This window comes from Nannobrachium achirus (genome assembly GCF_963921795.1).
Source record: "Nannobrachium achirus genome assembly, chromosome: 3".
Lineage (NCBI taxonomy): Eukaryota > Metazoa > Chordata > Actinopteri > Myctophiformes > Myctophidae > Nannobrachium > Nannobrachium achirus.
Genome location: NC_137812.1, coordinates 48,958,288 through 48,982,647, shown reverse-complemented (window position 1 = coordinate 48,982,647; position 24,360 = coordinate 48,958,288). Strand labels below are relative to the sequence as shown.

General features: G+C 39.8%; 1 protein-coding gene across 1 annotated transcript in view; it reads left to right on the top strand.

The window, feature by feature from the left end:
* Positions 1-24,360, top strand: part of fam13a (family with sequence similarity 13 member A) — a gene marked incomplete at its 5' end in the record, with an annotated part of 93,681 nt that overhangs the window by 21,079 nt on the left and 48,242 nt on the right. Inside the window, 3 exons of the mRNA XM_080722653.1 lie at positions 4,468-4,554; positions 7,030-7,116; positions 14,301-14,557. Coding sequence (XP_080578779.1) covers positions 4,468-4,554; positions 7,030-7,116; positions 14,301-14,557 — 431 coding nt within the window. The remainder of the gene's footprint in view (positions 1-4,467; positions 4,555-7,029; positions 7,117-14,300; positions 14,558-24,360) is intronic.

Below are 24,360 nucleotides of genomic sequence, written 5' to 3'. Positions count from 1 at the left end.
ATCAGTATATGGTTCAAACCCCAAATAATTGATGAAAGAGATTTTTCAATGGATTCTGTTACTATTGGGTATGATAAACAACATACTAAAAATTCTGGAAAAAATATCTACCGGAAAGGCACCATTTTCAAGATGGCGTCCACGATGGCTGCCGGGAGCTGAAAATGCCTATAAACTGGGTTTTAATGTGTAAAAATTCACAATAAATCTGTACTTGGTGAAGAGTTTTAGGTTTTTGGTATGGTGTTAGGTTATGGTATAAGGTTTTCAAAAACCTTCGCAAACAAGTTGGGCTCGCCCCCTAGTGGTCTGTTTGCAATGAATACAATAGTAGATCTGTCAGTATATGGTTGAAACCCAAAATAATTGATAAAAGAGATTTTCCAATGGATTCTGTTACTATTGGGTATGATAAACAACATACTAAAAATTTAGGAAAAAAATAACTACCGGAAAGCCATCATTTTCAAGATGGCGTCCACGATGGCTGCCGGGAGCTAAAAATGCCTATTTAACGTGTAAAAATTCATATAAAATATGCACTTGGTGAAGAGTTTTTGAATTTTGGCATGGTGTTAGGTATGGGTATACGGTTTTCAAAAACCATCGCAAACAAGTTGGGCTTGCCTCCTAGTGGTCTGTTTGCAATGAATCAATATTAGATAGGTCAGTATATTGTAGACCACTAGGGGGCGAGCCGAACTTGTTTGCGATAGTTTTTGAAAACCCATACCTAACACCATGTCAAAATGTAAAAGCTAGTTACCAAGTGCATATTTTATATGAATTTTTACATATTAAATAGGCATTTTTAGCTCCCGGCAGCCATAGTGGACGCCATCTTGAAAATGATGGCTCTCCGGTAGTTATTTTTTCCAGATTTTTTAGTATGTTGTTTATCATACCCAATAGTAACAGAATCCATTGAAAAATCTCTTTTATCAATTATTTGGGGTTTCAACCATATACTGACAGATCTACTATTGTATTCATTGCAAACAGACCACTAGGGGGCGAGCCCAACTTGTTTGCGATGGTTTTTGAAAACCATATACCCATACCTAACACCATACCAAAAATCAAAAACTCTTCACCAAGTGCAGATTTATTATGAATTTTTACACATTAAAACCCAGTTTATATGCATTTTCAGCTCCCGGCAGCCACCGTGGACACAATCTTGAAAATGGTGCCTTTCCGGTAGTTATTTTTTCCAGATTTTTTAGTATGTTGTTTATCATACCCAATAGTAACAGAATCCATTGAAAAATCTCTTTTATCAATTATTTGGGGTTTCAACCATATACTGACAGATCTACTATTGTATTCATTGCAAACAGACCACTAGGGGGCGAGCCCAACTTGTTTGCGATGGTTTTTGAAAACCATATACCCATACCTAACACCATACCAAAAATCAAAAACTCTTCACCAAGTGCAGATTTATTATGAATTTTTACACATTAAAACCCAGTTTATATGCATTTTCAGCTCCCGGCAGCCACCGTGGACACAATCTTGAAAATGGTGCCTTTCCGGTAGTTATTTTTTCCAGATTTTTTAGTATGTTGTTTATCATACCCAATAGTAACAGAATCCATTGAAAAATCTCTTTTATCAATTATTTGGGGTTTCAACCATATACTGATGTATCGAATATTTGATTCATCGCAAACAGACCACTAGGGGGCGAGCCCAATTTGTTTGCGATGGTTTTTGTAAACCTTATAACCATACCTAACACCATACCAAAAATCAAAAACTTGTCACCAAGTGCCCAAAGTTGATGTTTTTTGACGGATTCCCTCCCAGCTATTGAGAGCATTTGTATTTTTGGGATACTTGCGACCCCATTACATTTCAAAGCCCTTTCTCAAATATAATAGAGACAATTGCCGTTCAACAAGATCACGACATGTTGCAATGCAAACTTGTAGATCTGCTATTTCCACTATTATTGATATTTTTTGCACTTTGTAATTTCACTTTAGAATTTCAGTATTTTTAAAAGGAATTTACTTTTGAACACTTAAAGGAGCTTTAACTTTCTCTTGACAAACGGATGCTAAATAAAAAATAATGTTCGAAAATATTGTATTAAAACAATATGCTTCATATATGTGTTTCTGTTCAGAAATGTCCACAAATTTACATTTTACATCCTATCAATCCATATAAAAGAATAGACTAGGATGTAAACAAAGTGTCGTTCTGTTCTAACAAAGGCCAAAATGATTATTTTATCATTATGTTATGCTTTTTGTGGACATTTTTGAACAGAAACAAATATATGAAGCATTATTTTTTTATAAAATATTTTCGAAACATTATTTTAATTTTAGCATCCGTTTTTCAAGAAAGAAAAGTTGACTATAGCTCCTTTAAGTATATATTTTTCAAAGCAATACACCATGATAAATTTGACCAGGAGTATCAATATGTTGACTCAAGTACTGATGTTGAGTACTTTGTATACCATGCATACGTCCACGCATGCACGCACGCACGAACAAATGCGCACACACGCACGCATGCATGCACGCATGCACGCACGCACGCACGCACGCACGCACGCACAAACGCACGTCGTCGCACACATGCACACACAACACCTTCCACTCTTCCAGAAAATGCATGCGCTTGCACCAAACTGATCTGTGAAGGCCTCCATCTTGCAGGGAATGCCTGTCAGCACATAGTGTATGATCACTGCTGCTACTGTAATAAAAATCTGTTTTGGACTGGAGAGGAGGTCAGGCTTGACCTGTATGAATGTGTTTGTGTCTTTTCATGTGTTTGACCGCAGGTGGAGGGGAGTAGGCTATAAATATAATAATGATGGTGGAGGTAATCTGTTCTACAACCGGTTGTTGTAAGCGTTCAAATTAGGGGTGTAACGATACATTTTAATAGTGATTCGATACATATCACGATACATGGTTGACGATACGATACATGGACGATATTGGTTCATTCATGACGATACGATACGATTCGATTCAATGATTTAAAATCGATATAGTAACTATTTAGCAAAGAAATAAAATCTGTGTGAAAGGTGTGGATAGTGCAGGTTTTTAAGCGAAACATGTATTATTATGGATATAAATAAGTAAACACAGTCATTATCTGCCAAATACATGGACATTGTATATTGCCTTGACATGAACCCATAGATTACACACATTTATCGATAGCTATATATGGAATAGAAAAGTAATTAAACCCCTCCTTTTTCTTCTTAAAAATGCTAAATACAATGCGCAAGTAGGTAGTATCGATACAATCGATTCTTTGCCCTGCCGATTCGATACGATACAAAATCATACGATACGATTTGATTTTAGCTGTTTTCATTTCGATATACTTCAATTTTTTTAAGTTAAAAACGATATTTCGATGCAGTTACTATATCGTTACACCCCTAGTTCAAATACATTAAACAACTAAGAAAATAAATAAATATATATATATGTATGTATATAGAATATACAGTAGTAATGAATATAATGATTTACGTTGCTGGGATAATTGCGTTGAACAGTATGTTTGGCCTGGGTATTTCATGGGCGAAGTAGCATCTCTCCCAATCTTCCTACCACTGCCACACAGATATGGGCTATCTTCCTCCATATATGGGCATTCCCATATGAAGTCCTGTTAGATATGGGCCTAATATTGATGACATCAGGGATCTCCATTATGGGCATAAAAGGGATTCTGTTAGAGTGGTTCCCATGATATCACAACATACAATCGCTTTTATGCCCATACATGGAGATCCCTATCCGAACCAGCCACACAGATATGGGCGATGTCTTGGCCATCTGGCCAATGATGTATATACATCAGGGATCTCCATATATGGGCATAAAAGGGATTCTAGGGAATACCCATATATGGACTTTTACATACCGGTATATGGTGATGGTAGTCACCATATATATATTTTATTTTAAAATTAAATAAAAGTCCATACATGGACATTCCCGTAGGAAGTTCTGTTAGATATGAGCTTAATATTGATGACATCAGGGATCTCTACTGTATATATGGGCATAAAAGGGACTCTGGGGAATACCCATATATGGACTTGACATCTGCTGCAGCAGGCAGAGGGGATCGCGCCTGAACATGACGTGGACGACAGTGGCAGAAATCGACGCGTCGACGAAGACCCGCCTTGGAGTTCACCTGTGATGTCACAGTGATGTGTCAGGGGAACCACAGTGTCAGACGTTGTAGACAGAGATACGGACAAGCTATGACCGTTCACATACTAAACTGCGGCCTACGGTCGCAATAACCTCACCTTTAAACTGAAGCTCCAATTGCAAGAGCTGCAAGCAGGTAACAGAGGGGATCCTGGCCTATATAACAGCGGCGTCTTGCTCCCTAGGGCTGCAGCATGTGCGATTAGATGGACTGCCTGTGTGAATGGCATAATTGTCCCATCTCTATTCACAGGAAGCAAACGTGACGGAGACGGACACAAAGAACTCATCAGGCGGCACACCTTCAATGACACCAACACCAGTTCCCAGGAAGAAGAAGGTGTGTTTGAGTGTGATCACACATGCATCTCTCTGTGCGTGCGTGCATGCGTGCGTCAGTGTTGATTTCGTCGACTAAAACTATGATGAAAAATGTTTGTCGACTGCGTTTTTTTCACTGACGAAAACGAAATAAAAACAAAATAAAAACTAAACTGTGATGACTAAAACTAAGACTAAATATATTGACAATTTCGTCAACAAAATAAAAACTAGACTAAAACGTTGAGGAGGGACTAGTGTGGAGAAGAGAGTCATTTTATGTTTGGTTGCTCTCAGGTGTTGCGTGCTGAAAATTTGCGACGCGTTGTGAGCTTGTAGATCGGCTATTTTCAGCATGCAACCAAGTGTCATTACGATGCCATCAAGGCCTGCCAAAATACATTTTAGTCGACTAAATCAACTGTAGATTTAGTCAACTAAAATCTTATGATATTTAGTCGACTAAAATTAGACTAAAACTAAAACCTTTCGGGTGACTAAATTATGACTAAAACTAAATGAGATTTTATTCAAAAGACTATGACTAAAACTAAATCAAAATTTGCTGTCAAAAACAACACTGGTCTCAATAATGCCTCCCCCTTGCCAGCCGGGGCGCCTGATGGAGGGGAAAGGAACTGGTTGGAATAACGTGTTCCTTCCACGCGCTACGTCCAAACCAGGGAAAATCTCCACTGTCAGGTGAAAAGAAGCAACTTGGACTCCTCATGCATAGAAGGAAGCATGAGGTCAGTCCGTTGTCTCCCCAGGCGCGGCAGAGGGAGAGCAGAGCCCAGGATTACATAGGCAATTAGCACTGGGTGAAAAAATGGGTTACAAAATTGTGGGATAAAAATTATAGGAAAAAAAAAAAAAAACAACACTGGCGTGCGTGCGTCTGGGTGACAGTGTGTTGTGCACAGATGCCCTTGACCTTGTGTCAGTCTTCATACATACATAAGTGTTCCTGTACAAACACACCTGTTATAGAACCCTCTTATGCCCAGGTTTGTATGTGCCTGGTGTGAAATGCACACACATTCCCTTATGCTCAGTATATAGACCTGCATGAACCCTACAAATTCCCTTACATAGTCCATTTAACACCAACCATGTGACCTGTGTTGACGCGATTAACATACGTACACTGGGTGTGTTTTGGAAAAAAAAGAAAATTGTGTGCACACAGTGGGACCATTTCTTAGTGTGTGTGTGTGCGTGCGTGCGTGCGTGCGTGCGTGCGTGCGTGCGTGCATGTGTGTGTGAGAGACAGAGATTTGCAAGATATTATTGCTTTCAGCTGACCTCAGCATATGGTATTTCATGTCCTTCTGCCATGTGATGTGAAAAATGTGTTCTTTAGGGACTGTATTTGCCAATGACATTACTGATAAAGTTATCTTAGGCTTGATATTCACTTGATTTCCAATACTGTTAAAATCACTATTTTGCATAATAATGATAATAATAATAATAAAAACGATTAAAAAAGATTATTATCCAATGGCTATTGTGTCCCCAGTTATTAGACCCAGCTGTTGCCTGAATGTATGCTAAAACTAAGGACTACTAACAACTAATAACATTAGGTATATTGTACACAATATGCTGCCATGCAACAAATGTTATATATTTTACAGCTATAAAATACAGAAATCAGTCACATGTTGGTGTAATTAACATGCTGTGTAAAGTATGAGCTTAGAATGTGTGAAGTTAGTTCAATTCAGTTCAGTTAAAATAAATTCAGTTCAATCCAGTTCGATTGCAGCTTGATGCAGACGGTCTCAGTCAAAACGACAATAAAAGGGAAAATGAGTAAAAAGGCATTACACACAGGGGCATAGTTCCGCCGATTTAAAATGACTCCAATACGGAACTAAAACTTCCTATGATTGGCCGCTAGTTGCGCTGTTTTCCCCCCCGGCCGATCGCAAAAAGAATTGTTCTCCATTGGACCCCATTAATTTTCCCCTTTCGTTTTCTAACCTTAATTAACATTTTCATAAATACTTTATGGTTCCTATCGCTAGTTAAAAATTGCCTTTCAATCACGATTATATGCGTTTTGTGAAAATAAGGTCCCATTTATGTTAAAATTGATGATAAAGTTGCGGGGGGCGTGGCCAACTAAACTAATACCAGCCGGCTGTGTTCTTCTTCGTGTGCTGTATTTCGGGAGGCTCTGACCACATTCTCCCATGTATCTCTGCGGTTGCACGTGACCGTTGGCAGCCAATAATAGCATCCTCTGGTGCCTTTACAATCTATGATGGCAATACCAATGCCAAGGACCCATATTGTGTCATTTGCGCTGCATAGAAACCAATGGCTTCGCTTTGTCCATATCTTTTATACAGTCTATGATTACACACAACAAATCACTTCCACAGGCATTTATAATGGTCAGGCCAGATGTTCTAAGATTCACTGATCAGTGATCACTGATGGATCACTGCTGTTTCTGTAATGTAATTACTATTATTATTCTCAGGTGAAATCCAGTATCCCACCAGACGTCAATGACCTTTTGAGTGACACCTCCATCAAAACCCCAACAGCCACGCCAAGGAAAAAGAAGGTACAGCATACGTATGTTTCTGTTATATAGAATGCAGTACCTAAACTTCAATGGAATGAAATGTACAATGCACAAGGGTCTATATCCTCGCATCATACAGTACATACAGCAGTGTACGTACTTATGTACGTACCTATGTATACATAATACGTAGCCCCTAAAGGGACATTTGTAGGTTATTTTTAGGGGTAAAAAATTATAATAATATGCAGCTGAAACGTCAAAAATAAAAGTATTTTGACGAATATTTATTTGCGGTCATTTAGATTTTTTTTTTCTTAGGTTTAACTTCCTTCCTACCTATAATATTAACAATTTTGCTGCCATTTTAAACATAGCTCTAGTAAGCAGCTGCCAAATTGTCCTTACCTTTTAACGTGGGCACGCGCACGCATCGTGCACAATCTGTGCGCGACTCATCTAGTAGACTGTAGACTCGGTGACAAGCTTTCGAATACAAAAAACCCCATTGAAATAGACATATCCGTTGCCACGCTGTATCACTGCTTATCCGCCAGTGTTTACATGAAAAAACATTGAAAAAAGCCAACTGTGCGCTATGGTAACAAGTGGACACGTTCGCGCACAAAACGCACAATATGTGCGGGGATCATAATCCAGGCATGTAGAGACTGGATCAAAGTTTCCAAACGCAAAAATCCGATTGAAAAACGAGTGTTCCATCGCCGAGTAGCTTTCTCTTTTGTTACACTGTAAACCAACGGAGGCGGGACTATGGCCCAGGCTCAGACCGGATACGGAAAGCTAGATCCGGTCCAGACCGGAAATGACCAGATACAGTTAGTGGGGCGGGCCTAAAGAGCCAGAATCAGCCAAAATCTGCGATAATACTTTTAATCCTTTCATAATGATTAAAGCTAATTAAACTTCCGGGTTCGACGGGCATGGTACCGCGGTACAGCGGGAAATCTACGGTTTCTACGGGCATCGCCCAGAATGAGTTAAGGAGAAAAGAAGTTGGATTTTTTTCCCCTTTTTTTGAGATTTCAGTTTTTTTTTTATTACGTTTAGCTCCTTCCCATGAGTTAAGAACTCACCCAAGATAAACTTTGGAAAAAATAAAATACAAAAAATACGAAAGCCCTTTGTCCCAAACAAAAACTATTTCAGTTAGATGTAAAACAAGTCCTTCCTGGGTTACCTCTAGTTCACCCTGTCAGTCAGTGTAGTCATGGCAGCAGTCTGATAGCACCAGCACCCTCGCGACTCACAGTCACATGACTTAATTTGATAAAGAGTGATCGGCAGGAGGAAACATCCACAGTAATTATAGTGACAGACCAACAGGAGCTTTGCTATACAAGAACACTGTTACAAATACTGTAGGTCAATATGTGTAGAATTTGATAATGACGTTGATTATGACGGATCCTTTGTTTGTGGTGTAAGAATTGAAGTTTCTTTTTTTCCTTTTTCTTTTTTTAAGACCTCAGGTTGAAAACCTGTGGATGTTTTATGTTGGCATTGCCATCCAAAACTGTCGGGCCAGGCAAAACAGTCTATTTTTTTTCTCTTATATAGTAAAGATTGAGTGATGAAATTAATTAAAAATGTCTGTGAAACAAGCTTTTAAATCAGGATCTCTGACAGCCGAATTGAACAGAAACTCTATTTAAACGGTTGTTTCACTGCCATGTTTTTAAATGTATCACTCTAAACACTCACACTCACCCCCCCGCCGCCCCCACAACATAGTCCCAGTCCAAGAGCTACAGTGAAGATAGGGCTAGTGTACTGAGTAGTAACACTGTTCACAGTGGTAGGGGTTCTCTGCAACAATATAGCGCTGATGAGTCTAACCATTTAAGCAATAATGTATTCTTAGTTGCACCAGGGATGACGTGTGGAATGCGTTGTGAGCTTGTACTGTACATGACAGGTTGAAAGACATAAGTAGTCATAGCTGTTAAAACTCTGAATTCAAACTGTTACTACCACAGTCCACTGAAATGTGTGTTTCCCTGGCTGTTATAAACACAGGCATGAGCCAAGACTGTCTAATATCATGTGGAGCACCAGAGAGTAGATAATAGAAGTGCTGATTAAGCTTGGTGGAGTGGAAACATAAGGCCTTGTTGATGGAGGATGTTTTGTCTTCTTCTGGAAGTCAGTGACATTTACCGTTGCTTATTTTTATCTCTCTGCAAGGCCCAAGGTCATGGACGGAGGTTATGTTTTCTGTAGGTTTTTATTTTGCCATTTTGCATAATATTCAAAATGTACTTTTTGCTGCTACTCCTACAAACTTTGTCCACAACTCACACATGGCTACTCATTGTCTCTAGAATGTGTGATAAACATGTATGTATCATACAGATGTATGATAATCACCAATAGATCGAACAACAAACCAATTTTTTAATTTTAGGGGATTTCTTTTTCTTTGAACGTTTTTTGAAATAATAATTAAAAACTAAATGTAGGAAACCAAAAATAAGGGGATATTTACCTATATTAACCTATAAAAACGGGCCTATACATGAAATACCACAAAACACTATAGAAACCAGTTCTTGTGATTAATGAAAGTTGTCTTGATTTAAAGCCATCACTTATTTGGAAATAGGTCATTTGTCAGACTAATCGGTGTCTGACTAACCTACATACATAATATCAAAAGGAATGCGACTACACTTGACTTTGAAGATAGATTACAGTGTGCAATTACATTTCATGGTGCACACACAAATCAGCAGACATTTGTGAAACATCCTCATTGTTCGGCAGAGTACTATTTCTTATAACAGACACAATTCACTTTCCGAAACATACTTGGTGTGCGATGGTTCCAACCTCTTCACAGCCGATCACTGTTATTATCAACATTAGTTCGCTCCTTTGGCACTCGTAAAGCGCTCCACTCCCACAATTCCCTGTTGATAAACTGGATGGCTGCTTCATTGCTTTAACAGCGTTATTAATCACAGCTGATATTATTAACCTTTATGACTCCACAATTCACATAGCTGACAAATAAAAGACGTCCTTGGCCATTACGCAGCGTATTACAACCAAAACTCCTCCCTGCTGGCTATATTTCAGACTTTATCTCAACAATATCGTTGCCTGGCCTGATATTGTTAATAACTCATGTCACTGGCTGGGAGCTATTTGGGCTGGAGCTGAATCATGTAGCTAGACTGATGTGTATTCAAATCTATTTGCTCTACTGTGATCTGACCATTTGAGATGGTAGGTGAAAGCTTTTGATTTCTCTGTAAAAAAGAAAACTTTGGAGACACCTAAAATGACAGATGGTATATCAGTATGTTATTGGCACATTAACAGCAATTAGTTCTGCACACATGCACCGTGAGAATGATGTGCAGCATATTATGTTCTGCAATATGACGACAAAGTCTGAATTATTAGTATATATTATTAACATAATACTTTTTAATACATTGTATCGCTCTGTAAATTAACATTGTCTGTCTTAAGTCAGGTCTAGTGGTAGGAAAAAGGAGATGTGTGTTTGCTATATACGCTCCAGAGCAAATCAGTTGGAGGGCCTGGCACTCGAACATGCTGTCTCTCTCGGTTGTGAAACCTGTCAATAAAATGTGTGCAATCGTGCCAGAAAGGAAACCTGCCCTACTTTTTTCAAAGCTTACAGTATGTGTCAGCCTGTCTCAGGCAGTATTATTATTTATTTAAAAAGTGACATGCACTTGTCAACCATAGCATTGCCTTGAATGTAAATATCCTGTATTGTGGCTTTGTTGTTCTCCAGGTAAGCAACACATTCCAAATGCATTTCTAAACAAAACAATAATGCACTCAAGAGAGTGGAGAGTGGAGACCTCCACCAAGGCCTACAAATGTCCATAATTTGATTAGTTTTGCCTGCTGGGTGGCACTGACTAGATAAAAGGTGGCGGTGTCACCAAAATCCATAGGTTCCTTCCTCTTGGGAGCAGGGTTGAAGTGCACAGCAAATGTTGTGTCTGTGCACAATTGATAAGAAAATGAGAGACATTTTTGTTTGGCCTGATGGTGGTGCTATAGGAAGGGTCTGGGAAATCAATACTGTAGGTTTCTTATTCTTGGGAGCATGAAAATGCACAGCAAATGTAAGAGCAACTGGCCATTAATTTTGAGGTGTATTCGCTCTCTGGCAGGTAGATAAACAGACAGAAACAGAACACAACATCACAGGGTTATAATGAGCTGCAGTAACCCTGAACATGCAGCTAGCATGGTCTTGTCTAGCCAGGTTCAATGCCAGGTACAGCGGTGTACTTACCTTGGGGGGAAAAGCATAATAACCGGGTCAAAGCCTGACTAGTTAACTACTTTCAACCTGGCATCCTTATTGTAGGGCAAGTATGGGAGAATTTCTTGTTCTTTTTCCCCCCTTTTTTATGTTGCTGTGTTGAGACTTTCAGCACATACTTAAATATTATTAGCTAATCCTTGATTTAGAAACCATGTCACTTCCTCATTGTTGGTCAAGGAGGTCAATCATGGCCCTTATTCCATCAACTTCCTTCTTCAATGTTATGTTTAAATCAAAACTGCTACCATTTGTTTTTCTGTTGTGTTTAAATTTAAACCTTTGAACCTTTAACACTTGTATGGGTGAAAAAGGAAATGGATGCACACATTGTCAAATTGTTGATGCTTGACTGAATGTGTAGCTATGTATGCCTCTTTGTATGCCTCTTTGTATGTTTGCAGTATACTCATACACCTCAGCCTTGACATGGACAACAGAAGGATTCCTATATTTTAACACTGCTCAGGCACCACTCACTTCACACTGGGTGACAAACTTGATGCACACAATTTTTAATCTATACAAGAAAATACATTTGTGTATTATCTAATTATAATTAAAGATAGCAGTTTCTTTAATGTGAAAATGTTAAAGCTCTACATTCATAGATGTACTCATTGCTATAGAGTGTTCTATAACAGGGGTGTCCCTGTCTCTCCAACTCTTTAATAAACATAAAATTACTTTCTGGTGGGTTGCCAGTTTTATCCAATTAGCATAGAGTACCAATTTATTCACTTCAATTTCATAGTGTTTCAGATCCAATTTTGTCTTTTCATTTATTTCTGTCATCACCTGCAGTTTCACTTGTTTGTCCTGTGCCCTTTATGAGTGTTCTTTCTCTCTCCTGATTGTATACAATTAGTATCCTTGGACCTGAAAATGCTTTTTCTGTTTACTAAAGAGCTGGAGAGTAACAGGGTTGTTACTGAACAAACGTTCTAGTAGTCTATCAGCAATGATTACTAAAGTATCAGAATATAGTGCTATTTAACACTTATTTGAACAAAAATCACACCTAGTGTGAAGAAATCGTCGCTATTTATTTTTGAGTTCATTTAATCAAGGGTCCCGCTAGCCAATCACAGAGTGTGTCGACGAAGCTTGGTCAATTAGCCCTATTCACGGCCCGCCCACTCAGCAAATTTCTCAGCAACTTCCTGGTGCTGACGTCAGTTTAGAAGGGGAAATTAATACAGAAATAGCTGGACTTAAAGCCAACAAATCATTATTTCGAACGGTAAAGTAAATTATAATGCTTTGTGCCTTTTACTATCTTGTGTTCTTGATCATGCTAGCCGTATTTTATACTTTACTATTCGGAAATTGCATTAAATTGCGATTTCTGTGTTAACTCTTTTAGTAGGGTTTCCCCTTCAAAACGTGACTTCAGCACCAGGGGGATGCTGAGTGGGCGGGCCGTGAATAGGGCTAATGGTACCCTGGGCGTACAACAAACTTTGAACCATTTTAGCCAAGATGTAGGCCATATCTAGACATTTTCAGGAAAAGAGCAATAAATACTGACGAGTTGTACTGGCACATATACTGTAGGCCACGCTTCAGTTTACTTTAGGGCCCGGACATTTTTTGGGAACTGGACAAAGCCAGATGTTGGAGCATAGCTCCTTCCAGGAGCACCGCTCAAAAATAGACAAATGTGGGACTGAGAATTTAGCTCAGTCAAATTGAGTGCTGAGGGGAAAAATCCATATCAGCGCTAGAAAGAACCTTTGCTTTGAGGCCATTTCCACCATCATCCCCATCAACTTCATCAACCCCTGACTAGATGGAGGCATCATTCATAGATTGTAGGCAAAACAATGACTTTAGTCTCCAAATAGAAATGTTCCACTGATCATTGTAAGCGGAGCCTCTTAACCAGTTAAATCCTGAATACTTTGTTGACCGCGGTGACACAGGAGTCTGTACTTGGCCCTTTCCTTTGCCAATCTGCCAGCAACATAATGCGTTGTGAACTTGTACAAAAGATCTGCTATTTTACAGAATGTTGCCAATGTTCGCCTATTATGAAATGCAGAATGCAGAATAGGGACACTAGGTGGTTAATTTAATGTTTAAGCTACAGACTGTTACCTTTCAATCATTGGCTGTTTGTCCTGTTATCAATACATCCAACCCCTTTTAGAGCCAGTCTGCTGCCTGGTAGGAGAGATAGAATACTCCTTTAGTTAATTTTAACTACAATACAATATGCACACCAGGAGACCAGGCAGCCCATTACAATTGTTTTGCATTCTCTTTAGCTGTACAACTATCACTCGTATAAAAGTGTAACTTGGTTTACTTTAAAAAAAGAAAAGAAAATCACACCCATTGTGAAGTGAGCGGTGGTTCGGCTGGAACAAGGTTGCTCAATTGCACTGCAGCTGGGTGTCTGCAGCTGTTAATTGTTGCAATGCTAATAAAGGCCTTGCTCATACACACTCGGTCACTTGTTGGAGTGGCTGGGACTGCTAAAAAAATTAAAAATGAATTGTGTTCCATAATGTAGCCTGTCAAGGTTGAGGCTCTACTAATGCATGGCAAACAGCTCATGTAATTTATACCCAGTCTGGGTCAGCAAGGTAAGACAAACATGATTGTAACCCTTCAGTTTTACAGGCTCAGAGCTCATTTACTTCCATGCTTTTATTGCTCTTTTATTACCCCCACTCTGCCTCACCACAACACATCCTCAAATGCACGGTTCAGCGTAACCTGAGCAAAGGTTGACAGTTATGATAGCACATACACACCCGCGTATTTGAATGGATATGCTAAAACCGAAATACTATCCGGTACGTATCGCTTACCTCATAACTTCTCCGATTTCCCGCGTCACGAGACTCACCTGTTGTTCACCTCCATGTCTGTTCCACAGGTGAGGAAGGGGAATACTGAGAATGCATTACAGCCCATAGTACCCCATCCCAGCCCCTCTATTGGCCTGCCCCATGTGAGGCCCCTGCCCGTACCGCTGTCTCTCACCCTGACCCTGGACATGACGAGCCCCAGCCCAATGGAGATGATGGAGACGACTGCCTCACTCCCAGGTCAACACAGAGGCACCCCGGACAATGGAACTCCCCGGACCCCCTCTGACATCACCCCCTCCGGCAGTCTAGAGGCCCTTAATAGGTCAGTACTTATACTAGAGTAGAGTGAGACGCATCATCATGTCTCATTTGATGTCCGAGCTCCGTCTTTACATTGCTTACGTTTTCTTGGACACCACTTCTCATGCACCACTTCTCTACATACTGTAGCAATTTATTTCCAGCCAGCAAGAAACTAAACTACACAATGCCTTCATTGTGCAGTTTATTATCAACTCCAGGGCTGGACAGCTAAGGGTGGGGATTATGTTTTCTCCCCTGTCCGTGTGTGTCTGTCTGTTTGTCTGTTAGTAGCTCATCACGGACACCACTGGACCTACTCTCAGTAGGCCAAAGCCAAAGGCCAAATTCAAATTGGAATCATGGTGGCGCTATAACAGGCCATTTCACCCTTTGGCCTATAGCTGTTGAATTGTACAGTAGGTTGTACAATCACCCAGCATTCCTTGGAATATGACACAACTCCTCATGGGCACCACAACTCCCCATATGGGACCCATCCATTTGTGCCTGACTAGCCATTTTGTGGTGGTTTGGTTCTTTTTGCTTTTTTTTTTTTTTTTTTTTTTGCTTTTTTTAAATCAGTCATGTGATCTTGAGTCATGTGATCAAAATTGTTCTGTCAGATTTGTCTTATTCCATTCTCATTGGCTATGATTGCCTTCCATCTTTGCGGTAGGGGACCATTTGGCAGAAAATGACACAAATCATGAACACAGTCAGTGCAATCTACTCCAAGTTTGATTCACACATTGAGGGGCCTCTCAACGTGGCCTGCGAACAGTCTGTACAAATAATGTCAAAAACCACATTTAACCTGTTAACTCACTTAGCGCCGGTCGACTCCCAGATTGACATTGTTATTATGGACGTCTCTGCCGAGCGACTTTAATCAACTTTTATATAAAAGCATTGTTTAAGCATTTATTTGGGTGTTTCGACGGAGCAAATCGGTTTCCTTACCTTCAGCTGGTTATAACACGAGACCGTGAAAAAAAAAAGGATACGATTATGACGTCACCGCTAAACCAGGCCTCTCTGTTTACAATAGCATCTGCTAGCCGTTAGGCTCAATGCAAACCATCGTCCACTATGCAGCTTCACTAGGTCGGATTTTGATTCGGAAATTTTGTGCGTGGCGTCTGTATACGATCCGTTGCCCAGACCGATGGTGGTTTTAGACGATCAAGCACGAATTGAACAGGATTGAGCACAGATGGCGCGCTGCTGATCTCCCATTGTGAATCAATGGAGCGACGTCACCTTCCCATCCTTCAAACATGGTTTCTTCTGAAGGTTTTAGTGTTACGATGGCGCACTCTAGTGGTCTTTTTGGTGGTGGTTTATCTTCATGGCTTTGAAAACAATGAAATTATACCCTATCATGTTAATAAAATATAGCTATTTCCCGGCAGTTTTAGCGCACATCCATATTTTAAGTTCGCAGGGAATGGGTTTTTAATACGGTAGCACCCATGTGGAATCCTACAGTAAGGCATAACCTAAGTATGGTAAATAGGTTATGACCAGTGTTTGCGCAGATGACATGTTGTCACCCTGGGGGTGTGAGTGAGGAATCCGGAGCATCCGGTTGCCATCTCAGATCTGAGGGGCTAAAGCTGTGTTGCAATGAGCTGATGCCATGTCAAAAAGCTTATTCTAAGTACCTGAAACAAGAGCTGTTCAGTCTCAAGTGTCTCCAGCCCTGGGAATAGCAAGGCTACAGCTGTGTGTCTCTGTTGTTGGGGAGGATGCAGCTTGGATGAGCACCGGCCCTAGCCATCGTGCTAATTGCTAACACACCTGGACCTGATTGAATCAGAATTATGGCCTCAAAAATAATATTTTGTATTGGTCAGGTATGGATTGTGACTTATTGCATTAGAAGAAAATAAATATATATACAGCATATAAGAGAGAAGGAAGTATAAAATATAATAAAATATGATACGTACTGTATATAAAAAAAAGGTAATATATTAGTTATTAAGTATAACAGTTCAAATAAATCTAGTGAACAGTATTTGATGTATATGCGACAAGACAAGTCCATGTATCATCTTGACTCTATTGCACAGACCAACTATAAATATAAATGTTTTTTCCAATATACCAGTGAGCTTTCATAAGATACTAATGAGTGATCAAATAATGTCCGCACAAGATAACACAGTAGTTCACTCAACAGACACGTAGTTTAAATTTAGCTTTGTACTACCAGCTGTGAGCTTGTAGATCTGCTATTTTCAGCAAGCGACACCATCATACAACCGAGTATAAATAAAGCATAAATTTTGTAGATCGACAGTCAGACAGGATGGATTACAGTACCCTGCCACACACATTGATGAGCAAATGTTTCTAAATGGTGGGCTAGTGAGTAACTGGAGCTGGAACTGTGTGCATCATCAACATTGCTAATTTAATTGCCTGTTACATTTCTAGCAGCATCAGGCTACTCCAAAAAAAATCTGCTATTTAATTCTTGTATTACTGTAACCAAATCTTTCACAATTTCTGCATCGCCAAAGACAATATCATTATACATTTCAACATTCTATAGAGCAGTGGTTCCAAAACTTTTTAGCTCAAGACCCAAAAAAGAAATAAGATGTTTGCCCAGGATCCAAATAGTGAAAATTGTTATCTGTTATTTTCACTACTTCTTAAACGTTTTATTTTGATTTTATGGAAATTATTATTTATTCATGAAATGCTTTTGAATTTTGTTTTTAATTGTCGTGAATTCTTTTGTTTACACTTTTAAAATATTTTGATAAAATATATACTGTACATATATATGGTCCGTGACCCAAACTTGGGTCCCGACCCACTGTTTGGGAAACAGTGCTGTGGAGTCTATATTGTACCCGGCAAATAAAACAGATGTCTTTCATGTGCATTGCAAGGCTGATCACCACTGCACATACTGTAGCTCTTTTAATAGTTTAAGTGTCCACTGCATGTCTCCATTAAGTGGCAACAGCTTTCCGTACCACTACAGACAGGGTGGCCGTAAATCTCTGGGGCAGTGGGAGTTGGGGGGGGGGGGGGGGGGAGCTAGGGGCCACACCCTAAAGATCGGCTCATCAGGTCGTATTGGGTGACTGATCCAGTGTCAGTATGACAGGGGACCTCCAGCAATGTGCGTACTCAGTCTGGCTCTGCTGGCACACACACTGGCAGCCTTTAGCAATGCAACACAAGCCGACTATTGCATGGCAGCTACTAACAGTGGAGCACATGACTGAGGAGTGCCCCATGTTTATGGGATGTTAGTAGTCACGCATTCGAAGCACTTGACTTATCAAGGACACTGATCCTGGATCAAATTGTCTCTTAAAAGTAAATATGTTGTGTCAGTTGTGAGGTTTTATTTTTAACCTTAAAGTGACCGTTCAGATCAAAGATTATCGAGCCAGGTTGAAACTTTCAACCACCTGCAACAGAATCCCCCAAAGGTTCTAAAACTGGACCGTCCACATCAAGGTGCTTGCACACACATCTCACTGTGTTTTCTGACGAGATACATCAATGTATTTTTCTTGTTATGTTGTTTTCCTTAACACTACATGAATTACATTTGTTAGGATTTTATTTTAAGACTTTGTATAGGCGTTCATGAGGGATATGGGAACACAATAGTTGTCACAGATCCACAGATAGAAAGCCCATACATTTTTCCCATAGAGATTTCCGTGTCCACATATTTGAATATTTAATTATACAGCATATATATATTTAATACCCTTAGTTTTCAAATATTTTTTGACAAAATCAAATGTATTATGGTCATGATTCACCAGAAGCCTGGGTCGCTTGGTTCCAGGTTTCAGAAATCTCTATGAGAAAAATTAATGGGCTTTCTATTGTTGGGACCACAAAATGTCCTATAGGCAAAAATAGCCGGTGTACAGTACTCAAGCTCACAACGCGTCGCAATGCCTTTTGAGCTTGTAGATCGGCCATTTTCGGCGAAGAGATTTGGTGTAGAAGGAAAAGAGGATGAGACCACGGGTGGCTGCGGTCAATGTAAATAAATTATACAATAAATCAATATGTAAATAAAGTATATAGGTTATAAGGGGTTAACATAACACTAGTATCAGTATTAAACGTGGACACACAGGACATTGGAGATCATGCTCTCTATGACTGAGGTTGTGAGTTTAGATATCTGGAAAATAAATCCTATGACTACTTGTCAGCTTGCTCTCACTTTCCATAGGTATGTGTCAGACATACTGTGTCAGCATACTGTAACACCCAGAGGCCCAAACTGGCCCCAACTGGACTGACCAGAGCCCAGCGTAGAATACCAGAAATGGATATTCTTTTCTTTCTTATTGTTTTTCCTTTCCTCCAATAAAAGAAAAAAAAGAAGAAAAAAAAAGAAAGAAAAGAATGGAGGTGTCAATTAGATTAGGGTAGCCTATTGTTAATTAAATACAAATAATTATTTCTTGTGCAGAAGTCACACAGCCTCCTGTTGGTTTTGTGCTGGTGTCTGGCACAGACAATAGCAGATTCACAAGCTCACAGTGCGCCCTGCCTGCGATGTGTTGTGCTTTTGTACATCTGCTGTTTTTGGTATGCCCCCTTCATTCCTCCTGCTTCTGGGGGTCCCTCCTGTGTCTGGGGTCATGGTCAGCTCTCTCTCCCATCAGCAGTGGTGGGAAAACTACTCAAATCTTTACTTAAGTAAAAGTATCAAATGTACCAAAGTAGAAAGTACGCATTATGCAGAATGTACTGTTTCACAAGTTATAATGTCTAAAACAATATTTTAAAAATATCAGATCTTCAAGCACACGACACGTCAGCTTGTAGAACGGCTATTTTCAAATAGCCAAAGTTTAAATTTGGTTGGAGTGATTGATGTGTGTTTTGTAATAATAATCAAATCTACAAAGTAACTAGTAACTCAAGTTTTCAACTGATTTTAGTGGAGTAAAAGTACAATATTTGCTCCTGAGATGTAGTGGAGTAGAAGTAAAAGTACTGAAATTTGGAAATACTCAAGTAAAGTAAAAGTACCTCAAAATTGTACAGTACTTGAGTAAATGTACATAGTTACTTTACACCACTGCCCATCAGCTTAAATCACCATCTCAGGATGCTTTTCTGCACACTGAAAATGCAACAGCTTGATGTTGGAATTCTGTGGGAAATGTATTCCCTGCTAAATGTTTCCCCAATTCATTCTGGCCGAAATACAGTACAGCAGGGTATTGCTATGACATGCTTTCATAATTAAATCACAGCGGTTAATAGTGCTGCAAATAAATGAGTGTAAAGCACATTATTTGCATGATTATGTTCCATGAACAGATCTATTCTTACTGTGATGAACGTAGTAATATCTCTCAACTACAGTATACTGTAACTTAAGTGCTGTAGGCCTACTTCCCAAGCCAGGCCAGCCAGCCCTACAGAACCAACATAGTGGTGACTTGTGAATGTATAGGCTTTTGGGGCGCGTTGCATAGTCACCACACAGGGGATGCATGCAGGCTTTTGTACGTAGCTGCCACGGTTCACTGGATTATGTGATGTAACCCTGTGGTTTTCTTAGAAGCCCATTGTAAGCAGGTGGGAGTGAGGAACGTTGCGGTGTGGTGTGAGTGAGCGCAGGGGTGTCACAAGGGGGGGAAAAGTGGGACTGAGTTACTAGGGCCCAAGGTGGAGGGGCCTTAATTATTTAGCTATTGAAAAATAGCAGATATACAAGCTCACAGCGTGACACGAGTGCCTCACTGTGAGCTTGTAGATCTGCTTTTTTTTTTTTTTTTTTTTGAAAATGTGTGCAAATCTTTGAATATATTTATTTTTCAAGCAAACACTTGTAATCTCAAATTTTGCTTCTGGGGGGTCCCCTGGAACTAAATATTTTGAGATGGGGGTCCGTGGCCAAATACATATCAATTTGGGGGTCCTTCACATGGAAACGTTTGAGCACCACTGACATAGAAACATAGGTTTTTCAAAAAACCTTAGAAGGATTTGAAATATTCAAAGAATGAATATATAATATTCAAAGAAAAATAATGGTAATAATGCGTTCCCAGTCTAAATGGGTTTAAACCCCCTCCCCCTATGAAGAACATTCATGGGGGGCCCGCAGTGAATCCTTGTACCCAGGGCCCAGAATTTGGTGCGACTCCCCTGAGTGAGCGTGCTGCTCCTGGCCGCCCGGTGGGCATTGTGGGCCATCTGTGAGGAAGTGTCATCCATCACACTGATAGCTTGACTAACCAGCCTGGAGTTGAATGAGCCATTAGCTGGCTCAAACCGGTTCTCATGCAACTCAGAGAAATATACTTATGTGAAGGCACTCTTTATTAAAACAAAAAGCAGCCTCAGCACTAAGGCAGCCTGTACGTAGAATATACGACTAAAGCCCTTTGCACACAGGACAGTTGCGTTTTTTTCTTTGCTGCATGAATAAAACGCATTGGATTTGGTGTGCAATGCTGTGCGGAATCGGCACTGCGGATCCCAAAAGGAGTCATAAACGGAGTGATGAGTTTTTTACCGCATGCGACAAGACGCACAAATCGAACTGGGTTCGATCGAGAAAAAAACGCACGGCCGCAGCCACTCGTCGCACAGCTAATTCGGATCCGGTCTTAGAGAATCTTTGTTTTCTTTAAAAAAAATGAAATTGTCCGTTTTATCCGTGCAGATAAACGCGCCTGTGTGCAAAGGGCTTAACTGTATTAATTATAATTTATTTATTTTTGTTGCCTTTCATCTATCAGTTCAATCCCAAAATTACCTTTTTTCTATTGATTAGTCACCATGGAGACTTGAGTTCAATAATATATATTTTTTTGTATTTGTCGCATTCCTTTGACAAAAAAAAACTATTTCGGGTCAAGGGTCAAGTATAGGTACGGTACCCCCATTGATTCTCACACTCAGCATTTGGGTCCCCATCCAGGGCCTTGTATTTGGATCCCCATCCAGGCCCATGCATTTGGGTCCCCATCCAGAATCAATGGGGGTAAATTTACTATAATACATTTTTTGTCTTAGGAATGCAACAAATACAAAATATATATATATATATTATTGAACTCAAGTCTCCATGGTGTGACTATAATTCAATAGAAAAAAAGTCATTTTGGGGGTGAACTACTCCTTTAAGGGTAATAAGGATACTACTGAAGGTAATTGTGATAACCTTTTCGGTAACGCTTAACTTAAAGGTTGAGTCTATAATGCATTATTATAGCATTTATAATGCATTATAAATAATGCACTTATCTATATTTTATAATCATGTATGGCAACTTATAACGTTTATACTGTATTTTAAGTGCTGGTCATAATGCATTATACACTCAGTAGAACAGCACATAACTACCTTAACTTAATTAGTTATAAAGTGTCTTTGTTATAAATTGTTATGCATAATTATAAACATTTATAATATGTTATGAAGCATTATGATGCATATAAATGTGATTATAATGCATTGTAGACCCAACCTTTAAGTGTTACCTGTTAGTTATTGCGACCGCAGGTCGCAGTTTAGTATGAGAAACGGCACATCTTGTCTCTGTCCGTCTGTAAGGTTTTTTACAGTCTAGGGGTTTGATGCTCTGACATCACACTCTGATATCACTGTGATGTCCGGGGAGCCACACGAACAGATTCCCTTTTATATCCATATATGGAGATCCCTGATGTCATCAATATTAAGCCCATATCTAACAGGACTTGCCCATATATGGAGGCCACATCGGCCACATACCACACTAACAGAATCCATATATGGCCAAGACAGCCCATATCTGTGTGGCTGGTTCTACAGACGGGGATCTCCATTATGGGCATAAAAGCGATTGTATGTATGATGTCAGATAGACGTCACAGAACTTTCACATAACAAATAACTGAGTAAGCATGTTCAGGGTCTCAGCATATCTCCATATACAGTACATAGATCTCCATATATGGGTACCACGGGTCTCCATATATGGGCAACTGGTCCGATATACATCACTGGCCAGATGGCCAAGACATGGCGAGGTCGCTTGTCGCCCTTAGGCGTCCTACTGGTAATGCATTATGACTTATACATTATATTATTATAACATAAACCTTTGTTATAAGTTGTAATTGTAATTATAAACATTTACAAGTGCTATAAGGCCTTATAAGTGCATTATAAATGTGATTATAATGCATTATAGACCTAACCTTAAAGTCTTACCACATTTTCTATTGACTAGACAAAACAACAACACAGACGTTAACGGGTACTGAAGGCACTTCTATAGTAATAGTTTCCTCTGAAGGCCTTCTACACCCCTGGTTGGCTCAGCATAAGCCCTGAACCATGATGTTATTGTGCTCCTTTAACACCCATTTATATGATGGAATGTACACTTCAGGCAAGGTATAGTAGAGGATGGCTCAAGTGGGATTATCAGCCAAGTGCTTTAGGTATGGCACAGGCTAACCCTATGCCCCAAGGAATGCTAAGAATGCCCAGCAGCCATGATGATCATCCTTATAAAAGCTGATGTTTTTGTGGGGTTTGAGTGTAGGGAGGACATCCCCCAGAGACTGTTATCGTAGTGGATTTAACAGCCGCTAAGACTGTTTTCAGACCATATCTTAGATTTCTTCCCACTCCTATAGGAGTACTTATGTCCGCAAGAGTCAACGGTCAACAGCTCAATTCTCATTGAACAACAATCAACCCACAAATTGTCTGGGGTATGGAGTATATGGAGGGTTCCACTCCACTCCACACAAGCCAAATCTTGATGCTGAGTGCCAAGCAGGGTACACTCAGTGGTGTGTTCTACCACGTTGCGCTATATACGTAGTATGACATGCACAATCTAAAAAAAGAAAGAAGAAAAAAGCATAGCAATCTACTAAACATTTCATCCGCACTAGCGTATGGCCACGACAACGTGCATGTCGTGCAGGGAATGATTATCGTATCCCTCCGAAAGTAGCCTCGGAAACCCAGACTTTTATTTTGGCGATAGGAAGAAAAATAAACTCTGAAAGAACCTAGATCACACCACTGGGGACGCACTAACCACAAGGACATTGGACTAGGTTCTATATATTTGTAATTGATTGATTGATTAATTCATTTGGTAATTCATTGAATCATTAATTCATTAATGTATTCATTCATACATTCATTCATTCATTCATTCATTCATTCATTCAATCTTTTATTCAGCATGATGCGTCATTCATTCATTCATTCATTCATTGATAAACTCATTGAAAAGAAAATGGCCTTGTTCTACTGTTATGTGGGTAGTTTTCCGTCTCCTCTGGGGGGGATCAGGGCTATTCCAAATCCCCTTCAGTAAGGTAGTGGGTAAGCAGGATATCCGCTTTTGCAATTCACGACATTCAGTGACGGCACACATTATTTTAATACGCTTGCCAGACTGTAACACCAGCTAAGAGCATTGGAGTGTGTGTGTGTGTGTGTGTGTGTGTGTGTGTGTGTGTGTGTGTGTGTGTGTGTGTGTGTGTGTGTGTGTGTGTGTGTGTGTGTGTGTGTGTGTGTGTGTGTGTGTGTGTGTGTGTGCTCGTGCGTGTGGTTTTAGGAAGGAAAAAAACATTTGCAGCCAAGTTCCCACCATGTATTTACAAATTTGACGTATTAAGTTTCAAATGCAGCTTGTATCATAAGGTGATTTTGTACGTGCGGAACTAGAGAACACCCGCACATATACATACACACGCACACACATTTCTTCTAGATAGTGTCATGTGAGAAGACTTTGGTAGGTGAGTGAACTTTGGTCCATTTTGATTCCTGACTGACTTGAAACCCAA